The sequence below is a fragment of the Xiphophorus maculatus genome, chromosome 18 (assembly GCF_002775205.1).
Source record: "Xiphophorus maculatus strain JP 163 A chromosome 18, X_maculatus-5.0-male, whole genome shotgun sequence".
Classification (NCBI taxonomy): domain Eukaryota; kingdom Metazoa; phylum Chordata; class Actinopteri; order Cyprinodontiformes; family Poeciliidae; genus Xiphophorus; species Xiphophorus maculatus.
In genome coordinates, this window is record NC_036460.1 from 5717430 (window position 1) to 5731476 (window position 14047).

General features: G+C 35.0%; 1 protein-coding gene across 1 annotated transcript; it reads left to right on the forward strand.

Moving 5' to 3' along the window:
- The first annotated feature begins 6 nt into the window (after positions 1-6).
- On the forward strand, positions 7-13054 carry treh (trehalase). The gene is made up of 15 exons (XM_005796897.3): positions 7-133; positions 2399-2499; positions 2591-2738; positions 3335-3422; positions 3627-3727; positions 3816-3908; positions 4855-4971; positions 5065-5187; positions 6201-6250; positions 6939-7139; positions 8276-8493; positions 10310-10421; positions 11025-11137; positions 11217-11270; positions 12734-13054. Exons 1-15 carry the CDS (start codon positions 51-53, stop codon positions 12869-12871), a joined length of 1740 nt encoding a protein of 579 aa, XP_005796954.2. The 5' UTR covers positions 7-50; the 3' UTR covers positions 12872-13054.
- Positions 13055-14047: the final 993 nt, after the last annotated feature.

Below are 14047 nucleotides of genomic sequence, written 5' to 3' on the forward strand. Positions count from 1 at the left end.
TATATAAATAGACCTGGAAGCCGATATGCCACTTCGACTCATCTCTCAAAATGGAGAATCGTGTTGTCTTCTGCTTTTCATTCATAACTCTGTTTATTTGTGTGAAATGTTCATTGCCTCCTCCATGCGACAGGTGAGATAATTACTACAAAAATCCAGTTTAACTTCTGCTTTTTGTTTAAAAGTAATATTTAAACTTACAGAAAAAAGAATGAAGCATTTGTTAAACTATATTTGGTTCTGTTGGCTGTGTTGAAGGTTAAAGTTCATGCTCTGTTTAAAACAATGGGGAAATTGCTTTTAATTCTGTTTTTATTTACTTAAAATTTTATTAGTGATTTTGAAAACCTTTGATCTTAATGGCACTGCAATAGAAGGTTTAAAATAACTATCTGTTAATGACTTGCAGATCTTTATTTCACATCAAAGTCCATTCTGATAACTTTGGGAAAAAATCAATTTTACGAGCAGGGGCGTCATTTCAATGTGGAAATGTAGGAAAACCTGTACTTTTAGGTAAAAATGCTTAAATCTAACAAAAATGGAGCCTAAGGAATATACGCATCTTAATAAATGGAATAAAGTCAATGACTGTGGGGTTAAAAATGTTTAGATTTTTTTTGTTTTAGTAATTTTGATTAACTTTGCATAACTAAAACCATTTCAGACATTTCAGTCACTTGCGAACTTTAAAATGTCAGAATTACTAACAAAAAAAAAAAACTACTTTAAATACAGGAAGGCCAGCCTGCACTCATTTCCTGGTCTGGGCTCCTTTTACATAAATTACTGCAGCAAAGAGTTTAGAAATTTGGACTCCTATTGGTGATTTTTCATATGTGCATGTTCATATGGCAGTTGCACAGGGCACCATCTCCCAATGGGCAGCGCAAAACTACTAGATAAAAATACATATATGTTGAAATTTCTGACTTTCAAGTAAAAAACAATTTACCGGAAAGCCCTTGGAAGCCAGATTTCCCACTGGGAAACTGGGAGCAACACCAGTTATGATTTCTGGCTCACTTCATGTTTCAATATGGCCGCTCCTCACAAAACGTGTAAAAGTGCGTCTAAAGTCCGTGTTCCAAGGAGTGCTTGTAGCTGTAAACAGAGAAAATTAAAAGTGGTGTTTGCTTACAAAACATAAACCTTAAAATATTTAGAACTGCTGCAAAAAGTGTTTATGGACACGGACAGCGCGGCAGGAAGCATGAGCTACAGCGATGACTTGTCACTCGAGCTTCAGGCTCTGTTGGAAAAGGTTTACCAGGAAAGCTGGTCAACCTTTCCTGGTAAAGGAATTTCACCATCTTGAAATTCAAACTTCTTATCTGGAGCTTCATAAAAAAACAGCACAATACCCATAAATAAAAGTGGTAATAATGCTGTGTCATTGTCGTATTTAAAGCCTGCTGTTAATCCTACATGAGTTGGTTCAAAAGTTGGGTTACATAATTAGAAAATGTCATGTTCAAATAGGTTTATCATATTTTTTACAGATAAGTCAAAGTAAACTAAATGGATTTGCATTTTACTCCTGCATTTACAACATAAAATATATTATCCTTGCAAATCCGTCTTGATTCCAGCAGCAGCTTGATTCTCTTGAATCATTCTCTTTTCCATTACACTTTTTCCTTCCACTAAATTTTCCATTAATAGGCGTGGATATTCTGTTTCTTTAGCGTTTGTATTTTGTGGCTTATTCTTCCCCTACATCAGGTGTCTGAAACCTTAATCATTTATTTCCCTCAGTCCACAAAATAAAATCAAATTAGAGCCAAAAACAAAACACAATTTTATTTCTAGATTATTTTTATATTTTAAAACAAAAACTTGAAAATGTTAGCAAAAATAAGATGGATACATTTTCTTCTATGAGATGTTGATGTAATTTTGTATATGAAGAGCATAGTTTCCAACAAAGACAAGAAAAACTAAAATTGGTACTTTTTGTGTCTTTTTTTGTAGAAATTTAATCCAATTATTCTAAATGAAAAAATTACACAAACGTGTTTATTTTTCTACAAAAAATAATTTGTCTCTGGTTTTATATGACATTTACATTTTCTAAGAAACTGAATCTTAGGCATCTTGTTGTGAGCCAAAGTTAAATAAAACATAATATTTGTACTTCATAATATATATATATATTTTAGTGTATGGTCAATTTCCCAATAAATCACATAATATTCCAATGAAATACGTAACATTTTCTTGTTTCTAACTTGACAAAATATTGTTGTTTGAGAAAATGTGCTTGAAATAGAAAGTTTTAGTAATTTTATTTAAATTTATTACATCAACCTTTATCCCAGTTTGCTTATGCATTATCCCACTGGGGTTTATGATGTTCCAGTTGGAGTTTCTTAATGGTTTCGCCTCCTTGTTTCAGTGAAATCTACTGCTCAGGCCCCATCCTGCATCACATGCAGGAAGCAAAGCTGTTCAACGATGACAAACACTTTGTAGACATGAAGCTGAAGTCGCCTCCTGGTGAGTCTGTGCCTCTATAAAAATGTTTTGATTAGACATCCATGGCTCCTGCTTTTCTCTTTATTATTATTATTTTTAAAATTTTCCACAGGTGAAGTTTTGGCGGCTTTTCAAACGCTGTTAAACGAGTGGCCAAACTCCAGCATCCCAACCAAGGAGCTCCAGGAGTTCCTGGAGGCAAACTTTGACAAACCGGGGACGGAGTTTGAGACGTGGACGCCGACCGACTGGCAGGAAAAGTGAGTTCAAGCTGTTCCACTCAGGTCTACGGAACAGAATTAGGGCCAAAAAATAAAAACGTTTCAGCAAAAATACTTTAATCTCAGAATTCGGATTCTGTGTCAACTATGTCAAAATTCGAATAAATAGCCAAACATTCCTAGGTTCCTGCCAATTTTGTTGTTCGTATATGAAAATGATCACATAGTTGTGTTTTTTTCATTTGTGTACAAATTTACCTGCTAGATTTGACTGATAGAGCATAAACAATTCAAACAATTCTGATTCTGAGACAAAAATGCCTGAATTCTGTGATTATAGACAAAAATTTTGAGAAAAAAAAAGGAATTCTTGGACTAAAAGCAGAATTCTGAGGAAAAAACAGAATTTTGAGATTTAAAATCAATTTTGAATTCTGCAAAACAAAAATTGAGTGCTACGGAAAAAAAAGTCAGAATTTTGAGGGGAAAATAATAAAATTCTGAGGAAAAATATATAATTTTGAGAAAAAATCTCTGTATTCTTTTTTTTTTCAGTGGCTCTAATTGTCTTCCGTACAGATCTGTGTGTTTTGTATCGGTGTCTGGTTAACAGGAGACTCGTCTTTCTGTGGCAGGCCGCGGTTCCTGAGTGGAATCGCAGACGAGAAGCTGCGGCTGTGGGCGGAGCAGATTCACGGCCTGTGGAAATCTCTGGGCAGAAAGGTGACGCTTTCCAGCTTCGTCACCCAGATGAGTTACAGTTTCACTCTTAGTAAACGCCGTTAGCAAGGTTAGCATGTTTTCAGCAACCTGCAAAAGTATTAAAACCGCTTTAACTCTTCCACATTTCATCCCACTACAGCCACAATCTAAATTTATTTAATTGAAAGAAATGAGGGATTATTCAAGAACAAATCTCTCCTCCAGATGCAAACCAGTGTCAAAGATCACCCGGAGCTCTACTCTCAGATTTTCACCCCACATCCGGTCGTGGTTCCGGGCGGCCGCTTCAGGGAGTTCTACTACTGGTGAGCCAGCAGTTTGACCAATCACTGCCGTCAATTTGACCCTTCTGACCCCATCAGCCAATCAGGACGCTCCCCTCACATTCAACAGGGACTCTTATTGGGTCATCAACGGGCTCATTCTGTCGGAGATGACGGAAACGGCGTACGGAATGATTCAGAACTTCCTCTTCTTGGTCGAAAGGTATTAAAGAACGCCGGAAGTTCGTGCGGAAGTGTGGTTTCCATGGCAACGGGGTTCGCCTGAGTTTAGGTCGGGCTAGCTTGTTTTTTGTTTGTTTGTTTTTTTTCGTTTTCCGCCATTTTGACTAACATTTTGACTAAAATCCCGCCATAATCTATTTTTACCCATCAGTTTTCAACTCAATAATGAAACTTAATTCCACTTTTATTTTTTATTTTGTTTACTTTTTATTCAACGAGCTGAACAGATAACCCACATCTCGTCATCATCACGCTGGAATGGAGTAAAATTTCACTAATTGATGTGATTATTAATTGACATATTAATTGATTTAATTGTCTCTGCGTGTAAAGTTGAAACTGTCTGCGTGTGTAATCTGTCAAAATGAAGGATGACCGTCAGATTTTTTTCCTCATCTTTTATTAAAATACAATGGAGTAATTACAACAGCCAATCAGGACTCTCCTCTCACAAAGAAAATAAATAATAATAAATATTCAAAATATTATGACCATACTCTCATATTGTTACTTTCTTAGTATTATTTTGGCTTTATTCTCGAAATATCACGAATTTATTCTTGTATCGTTTTGCATTTACTTTTGTATATTTTAATATTATTTATTTAGTTTGGTTCTACTTTCTTGTGCTGATATTTTATAAAAGGCGACGGAAAAATCTGACGCCCATTCGTCATTTTTGACAGATTTCACACAACTTTATTTTCATACGACTTTTTCTAGCATTATTTCAACTTTATTCTCGTAATTGTATTCATTTATTTTATTCATTTATTTTATTTATTTATTTTTAATACTCTGTCGTAAAATTTTTTATAGATAAAACAACATGTCAAAGACGGAACATATTCGGTTAAGTCAACCCCTGATCCAGACACATTTTTAAGATTTAATAAAATAATACATTTCTTGTGATTCTCCCTCAGATACGGGTTCGTTCCCAACGGCGGGCGGGTTTACTACGAGCGGCGCAGCCAGCCTCCCTTCCTGCCGCTGATGGTGGAGAGCTACTACGGAGCAACCGGCAACCAGCAATTCCTCCGGTGATTTTTCTATTGTTAAACCATAAAAACAAAATGGCGCCGTCACATCTCAGGCTGCTCTGCACTTACATGTCGCCTCCCGTTCATGTTTAGCGGAGCTCTACCGGCTCTGGAAACAGAGTACCGGTTCTGGATGCAGAACCGTTCAGTAACTGTGACGGTAGCCGGGTCAGAACACGTTCTGAACCGGTTCAACGTGGAGGCGGACCTGCCCAGGTAACGCAGGAACTAATTTAAAACTTCTGCCAAAGTTTTTTTATGTGGCTTTCTAGACTCCAGGTACATAAATAGAAACTATAAAATAGCATTTGTCTGCTTAAATATGATTTTATTAATCAAATCAAAACAGCTTACAGTGAATTATTCGCACCAGAAAGAGGAGTAAATGTCTGCTACAAACTCAGAAATTTTTAGATTAATCTCAGAAAATCTCAGAAAGAATAAAGGGAATTTTGAAAATTTGCTTGAATTTATTTTTTTTGATTTTGAGATTAATGTCAGAAATATTAAAGAAAAAGAGAACATTTCTATGTTTGGGAAGTCAAACAATTGGTTGAAAAAATAGAAATCGTATTAATCTCAGACATTTTCTAGAAAAAAGGAGGAAAATGTTTGAGTTTGAAAAGTGGAAAATTTCCTAGAAAAAAACTTTGAGATTAATAGCTTAAATTTTCTTGAAAAAATAAGGAAATTTCAAAATTTGAAAAGTCACTAAATTTTAATATGCTTAAAAAAACTCAAAGTTTGAGATTAATCACATAATTTTTTTTTGTAAAAATAAGGACGTTTCTGAGTTTGAACAGTTTAAATTTTACTAAAAAAAACAGAAATATTGAGTTAATCTTAAATTTTCTAAAAATATATATATATATCTGAGTTTGTGAGAAAATACTTAGATAATTTACTGAAGAGAAAGTATAGAAAATTTATGAGTTACATTTAAAAAGTATAAATTGTTTTTTTGCAGCTCAGGATGTTCGTTTCTGAGGAACAAGGAAATTTCTTTTTAGATTAATCTCAGAAATGTTCCTGAAAAATATGGAAATTTCTGAGTTTGAAATGTGGAAAATTTGCTACACAAAAACGCAGAAACTTCCCACAGATTGAGTTAGAAAAGTAAAACTAAAGGAAAGAAAAACTCTGATTTTCCAAATCTTAAGCAGTAACGTTTGTGTAAAAAAACAATATTATCTGCATCTTTACTCACATTAATTTGTTTTTGCTTCCAGGCCTGAATCGTACACAGATGATCTGGAATTAGCCGAAGGACTCTCCGATGGTAATAAATTATTAAAATTATTATTCCTCTTCCTCAAAAGAGACATTTTTGCTTTTTATACTTAAATTGTAGAACAGAGGTACACCTTTCATTCCTCCACTCAAACAGTTTATTAAAACTGTAAATAGAGTAAATAGAAAAAAGGGAGGACATTTGTCCAAAAGGAAAACTCAGAAATGTTTTGATTAATTTCATACATTTTCTAGAAAAGAAAACAAGAAATTTTCTGACCTCCAAAAGTCTAAAATTGACTTTAAAAAACAACTTCAGCCTCAGAAGTTTTCTAGAACATTTCTGAGTCTGAAAACTCAAACATTTGTTTGAAAAAACTCAGAAATGTTGATATTAATCTCAGGAATTTTCTAGAAAAAACCTTTGGAAAATACAAACGTTTGAAAAGGCAAAAAACTAATTCCCAAAGAATTCCACTAGAATTTCACTAGAAATTCTCCGAGTTTTGCTTTTAGCAAGTTTGGAGTTCAGAAATCACCTCTTCTGTTCCCTTATTTTTTCAAAGAAATTCTGGGATTAATCTGACACTTTCTGAGGTTTTGTTGGAAATTTCCTCTTCATGTTTTGTCTTTCTCTCTAAAATGGCCTGGTTGTAGTTTCCCTGTAGCAGCGAAGCGATGCATGCGCAGCAAACGGCCCTGGACGTGTGAATGTTTCTCTCTTTCTCTCTCTGCAGAGGCCAGACGGCTGCTGTTCATGGATCTGAAGGCCGGCGCCGAGTCCGGCTGGGACTTCACGTCCCGCTGGTTCATAAACGCCAGCGGCCAGAACGACGGGACGCTCAGAGACACGCGGACCAGCCAGATCCTCCCCGCCGACCTCAACGCCCTGCTCTGCCGCAACGAGAGACTCCTGGCCTCTTTCCACTGGCTGCTGGGTCAGATGCTGACCTCTGACCTCCACTTAGCTTTCAGTTCCCAGCTGGTGTTGCATAAAGACTAACAGTTACATTTACTCAGTTACATTTACTTGAGTAACTTTAAAAAAATAATATTTTTATGCTGTACTTTTTTTAGTTTTACTTGAGAAAAATGTGTGGATTTTTTTATCCGGTGTCAGTAACTTCACTGAATGAAGAACAAAAGTTGACAAATTTAGACTTTTGAAACTCTAAAATCTCCTTTTTTTTTCTAGAAATTTTGTAACATAAATCTATATATTAGATCTATATATATTTAAAATCTGTATATTATATTTTCTTTTTCAAAATATAAAGTTTTTCTTTCAAGCTAATTTTAGAAATGTTAAATTTCTGAGACAAATTTTTAATTTCTAGTTTTCTTACTAACCAAATTTACGGCTTTTCAAGCTTAGAAATGTTCTTACTTTTTTCTAAAAATAAATTCTGAGATCAATCTAAAAAATTCTGAGTTATTTTCAAGCAAATATCCAATTTTTCAAACCCAGAAATGTTATTGATTTTTCTATAAAATTTCTGAGATTATTCTTAAAATCTTTTTGGTTTTTATTCTACTCTTTATTTTTACTTTTCAAACTCAGAAATATTCTCATTTTTTTCTATATATATATATATATATATATATATTGCTTAATCTGAAAATTTATGAGTTTCCTCTATCTAATTTTCCAAATATAAAACTTAAAAGTTTCTTAATTTCTTTCAAAATTTTGGAGATTATTCTAAAATTATTTGAGTTTTGTCTACCAATTATTTGACTTTTCAAACTCAGAAATATCCATATTTCTATGCTGGAAATTTCTGTATTTTTTTTTCCCAGTAAATTTTCCAAACTCAGAAATATGAAAACTTGGGAGTTTATTTTTCTAGCAAATTTTGGGTAGTATTTTTGGATTCTCTACCCACAAACATGTTTTAAACAGAAATTCACCAGACTCAGACACACACCTGCAGTTTTTTATTAAATTTTCTTAATATTTTTATTGACAGAAACTGAATTGGAAATATTTTCTTTTGCCTGATTTTGTTATTTTTTGCTACTCGTATTTATCATTGTCATTTTGCTTGTGCGTGACGATGCCGTTCTCCGACAGGTAACAACGAGTCGGCTGCTCTGTACGAGCGAGCGGCGGCACGCAGGACGCAGGCGATGGAGGCGCTGCTGTGGGACGCAGAGAGGGGCGCGTGGTTAGACTACAACCTGCTGACGAACTCCAAACATTTTGACTTCTACCCGTCCAACCTGGCGCCGGTCTGGGCCCAGTGCTACTCCCAGCCGGACATGGGGGAGAAGGCGCTGCAGTACCTGAAGGTGGGAAGCTTCACTCTGCATCAGAGTCAAACATTCAAAACTTTTATTTGTTTTGCTGGCTGGATAAAAACTAAGCAAAACATTTATCATATTCAGAGTTGGGATCTAAATAGTTACCTTTACTCCAGTAACCTTTTGAAAAAAAATCTACTTTTATGAGTATTTTTACTACGCTGTACTTTTATTATGAAGTATTTGAACTTTTACTTCAGTAAAATGTCTGGATTTTCTACCCACTGAATGAAAGACAAACATGATTTAAACAAAAATTCACCAGACAGACACACACCTGCAATTTTTGTTAAAGTTCCATTTAAAAGTTTTTTATTAAAAGAAACGGTTTTAGACTTTTTTTTTTTTTTGCCTGATTTTATTATTTTTTGTTACTTTTATAAATAATTTTCTTTTTGGTCCATAAAATGGCAAAATTTCCACTTAACTTTATATTTTGGTCCATCTGATGATGTAATTTTTAAATATCAAATGACTGATAATTTGATCCATTCTTGAGTAAATTTTTACCAAATACTTTTTTTACTCTTCCTCACTTGAGCAAATTTTTTTTGGCGGCAACTTTTACTTTCGATCGCCAAAATTCACGCGAAATAAACATATTCTTGCAGTTTTTTTGCGCTAATTCTTTAATCAGAAACATAATTTCTTTGTAACTGTGAAAGAAGGCAAAACAAAATAAAAAATTGTGTGTGTTTATTACAAATCTTCCTCAGTCGTAAACATTGAGTTTAACTGACCGCTAACTTTCGCCTGTAGGGGGCAGTATCTCTCACTTCTACTTCACTGCTGCCTCGGCCTTTTTTTATTATTTTTTATTTAATTTAGACAAAATACGTGCAACAAATTAGAAGAACGGAATAAAAATATGTAGAGCAAAAATTACAACCTTAAAAAGGAAAAATACAACATTTTTGGCAGATTTTGTTAGAAATTCAGCACAAATTGAGATTTTAAAGCTGTTATATTGGTACAATACTTTAGAAAATACAAATATGAAAAGAAATAGGCAAAACAATGCATTAAGCTTAGGTTTTAGCTTGATAAATTTACAGCTGTGTATATCAAATTTTGCTCTTATGGAGTGTTCAAACAGGAGAAACCACATAATATTGTTTTAATTTAATAAAGGAGTAGTCCCAGAAAAGATGAGTGATGCTTTCCACAGAGCTGTGGCAAAATGGAAACAATTAACAGAATTACATCTATGCAGAATCTCAAAACGTTTCAGTTATGAACCAAACATCTTTCCAGCAAATATCACCAAAGGTATGATCCCAGGAAAATTTACTTTTATGGTCTCTTATTAGCCATTTGCTGTCTTACTTAAGTGCAAATATTGCAAACTTTCTCCACAAATCAGTAATTTTTATTGCAAAACAATCAAAATTGTGAAATCCTGGACTAGAGTGAAGAGATGTTCAGCGTTATTAAATGTTAAGAAGTGTTTATCGAATACAGACAAAACTATTGATATTTTATCTGTTTGTCAGTACATTCATAATATTCATAATCTTGATATGATATGAAAATGAGAAGCTGATCATTAAGTTTATAAGAAGAAAAAGGCTCATTAGAGTAGTTTGGGTTTTATCTTCATGGAGGTTAAAGGTCACATTGACTCTTAACATCTGTTTGGTTCTCAACTGTTTCACACTAAAATCAGAAGTTTGTAGATTTTTTTTTTGCAGCTTGAAAGATGCAACGGTTTCTTTCTGAGCGATTCCCGGCTGCGCCAGCAGATGGCGCTGCCACACCGCAAGGCTTTTTCACTTCTCGTTTTCTTCCTCTGGCGTCTGCACAGGCGAGCGGCGCTCTGGACTTCCCCAACGGCGTGCCGACGTCACTGAGGGACTCTGGGCAGCAGTGGGACTATCCCAACGCCTGGCCGCCTCTGCAGCACATGCTCATCGAAGGTGGGAAGCACAAAAAAACATATAAATTGAATAAAAACAACAACTTCCTGAAACCATGGGAGGACTTCATGAAGCAAATTCAGATTATATGACTCATTTTCTTTTGGATTTGTACTAAAAAATCAGGAAAAATAAATGTTTAAGCTCATTTGTTGCTATTTTTAGTAGAAATACGACCAAACCTCCCACTTTGAGATCTCAATTCATCACACTTGGTTTCCATTTAAATGTGTTTATTACATTCACATCAGACACACAGCTGGAGGGATTGTTTCCTGTCATATTTTTTTTATCTGGCATCTTCCTCAGTGATGCTCTGATGGAGCCTGTGTAGCAGCTCTCTCTATTTTCTTCTTGCTTCAGGGGATTTTTTCCTTTCAGTTTGGTGTGCATGAAGTGAAATACATGCTCACCTGCATTGAAATCAGGTAACAGATTGGATCAGAAAAATAAAAAAATGCACTACTGGGCCATAAAAAGCTAAATCTCACCTTAAGTCTTGTATTCTGAGGTTTTTCTGTGCTACATTGTTGTAAAAAGAATGAATTAGGGTAAAATATTTGAGTGTTTTATGTTAAAAAAGGAGAGATTTTGCTTTTCCAGGTTTGTCCAAACTGCCTTCAGAGGAGGGAAAGAAGCTGGCGTTTGATCTGGCGCAGCGCTGGATCAACACGAACTGGCGGGCCTATGAGATATACAAAGCCATGTTTGAAAAGGTGAGTGTGTTTGTGCTGCTTCAGAGCTCAGATCGCGCTCAGATGACGCATCGTGTAATATTCGTCTCCGCCCCAACAGTACGACGTGAACGGAGACGGAAAACCAGGCGGAGGTGGAGAATACGACGTTCAGGTGACTCCCTCTTTATGTTTCCAGTTGGTATTTTACGCCAATTCGGCGTATTTTACTTGAGTTTTGTGAATTGATCCAACACAAAGCAGTGCGTAGAGGTGAAAGGGAAGGAAAATAACTCAAATAAAAACACAAAAATAGGGAAGATGGCTGACGGGACAGATGTTTAGAAAACACTCCGAAAGGGAGGGAAGCCATGAAACGTCATTGCTGAAGAAGCTGGATGTAAAATCAAAACATTTTAACAGAAAGTTGAGTGGAAGGAAGAAATGTGGTGGGGAAGAATTGCAGCTTTTGGGACAATCTTGTCTTTGAGTGTCCCAAAAATGTTTTTAGTATTATTATCATCATATATCTCCTGGCTCCAATGCTTAGTACCACATACCAACTGTGAAGCACGGTGGTGGAGGTGTGATGGTTTGGACTTGTTTTGTAGCGTAAAGGGGTTATAAACTGATCATGAACGTTTCTGTGTTTCAAAGTTTTCAAAAGACAAACAGAATTAGTGTAATCATCTGACAGCTGAAGATTCGTACAAACTGGGTCATTAATAAGGAAAATTAAGTCCAGAACAAAATGGCTGCCTGGCTGAAATGCAGAAACAAATGACTGGAAACGTCAGTGAACTAAGAAAACTGTAGAGAAGCTCTTACTTTGAAGAGTTGTTTGTGAGCCTCAGGTTGGATTTCAGTTAATTATTTTATTTAAAGCAGCGGTATTATTTATTTTCCGGGCACTTTTTATTATTTATAGCACAATTGGGTTCTGTTGGTAAATTTTCCATGACAACCATGGTGGCCATTTTGAAAAAATTAAAAATGATCAGTAAAGGCTATGGGCCCAAGTATGAATTATTTGACACCAGAAGTATTAATTTGTGATAAATATTGGCAAATTTAGTGCAATAAATACATTTTCCATAACAACCATCTTGAAAAATATAAAAAATGATCAGTAAATATATTGCAGAAGTATTAATTTGTGATAAATAATGGAAATTTTGTGCTAAAATACATTTTGCATATCAACAATAATAGCCATCTTGAAAAATCTAAATTGATCAGTAAATATGATTTCTATGGGCTTTTTTCAGTAACGTATAATTAGACACCAAAGGCATTCAAATTTAGTACAAAAATATATTCTCCATGACAACCATAGTGGCCATTTTGAATTTTTCATTGGCTAATGCTATTGGGATTTTTTGTTCTTTCTTTTTCAAAAAGCCGCTGGGAACATCTGTGCCGATTCAGGTCTTTATAATATTTTGAAATATTCAATAATAACTAAACGTGACGCCATCTTCCTTTCCCTGTAGCTAGTTAATGAAAACAAGTCGCGTTTGAGGTTTTTGTGACTGAGCAGCACGTCTCTGGCTGTCTGTCTGATGCTCTTTATAAAAATAGAAGCAACACTAACGCTGCTGCTGCTGCTGCTGCGTCTCTCCTCTCCTCCTGCTGCAGCTGGGCTTTGGTTGGACCAACAGCGTGGCCCTGCAGCTCCTGGATCAGTATGGGGCGACTCTCACCTCGGGAGGCGACCGTGTGCGCTCTGACCTCCTGCTGCCTCTGGTCGCCTCCGTCGCTGTCATGCTCCGGTGAATCGGAGGTGTCAGAAGAACCCGGCTGAGGCTTGGATTTTATTTTAGCATTCATGTTTCGACTCACACTTCCTCCTCCACGCCTCGTCCACGGACTACAGAGACTAACGAGGATGTTTTTACCGCAGAAGTAGCTGCAGCAACCTAATATAATTACTGTTAATTGGTTTCATTCCTCTGAGGTGAATAATGTTTGGGTTCCTGAGAAGATTTAATACTTTAGTGCCACTGAAGCTCAGCATTGTTTTTTTTTTCTCAGAGATAAAACTGAGATTAAAAATGTTTATCCAACTGATTCAGTTCTTGTACTTATTGTTCGGAAGAGGATAAAGGCCACTGAAGAAAATAAATTAAATTTAGATTTTTTTTTCCCTCAGAATTGACATTTTCTCAGAATCCTGATTTTAGCCTCCCAACATTCTGACTCTAATCTAAAAGTTCAGAGTTTTATCACATCATTTTGACTTTAATCTCAGAATTCTGATTTTTTTCTCAGAATTCTGATTCTTATTTTAGAACTGGCATTAATCTCGGAATTATGACTTTAATCTCAGAATTCTGATTTTAATCTGAAAATTTTTACTTTTTTCTCAAAATTCTAATTTTAATCTCAGAATTTTACTTTTTTCCTCAGAAATCTCACATTTTCTTAGAATTTTCAGTTTTATCTTCAAAAATCTGACTTTATTTTGACTTTTTTCTCAAATTTCTGATTCTGTGTCCATCTATGTGAAAACCAATATATTCTTAGGTGCATGTCAGTTATGTTGTTAAAATCCGGTTAATATGCTAACAAGTTATAATCCCATAACTGTCTACTTCTTGTTATGAGATTGGTAAACAGACTCTTTATCTAGAAGCTTGTCCCAAATTTATTTTGTAGATTTTAGTTTTAAGACTAGATTTGTCTGCATGAACAATCTAAAGGATTCTTATTCTGAGAAAAAAAAATACATTTTTTTTTTCTGATTCTCTTTTGTATTATTGTCATTTTCGTGATTTAAAAAATAAATGAAATATAAAAAAAAATGCTTTAAGTCTTTCGCATTCTGTTCCATCAGTACCAGCATACAAGAATGAAACGCTGGATAACTGTGGCATTAAAATATGTGAATATTGTGTTTTTACAGGTCGACCACTGAAGCCTTTTTCATTAACTGCGCTGGAAGAAGTGTGT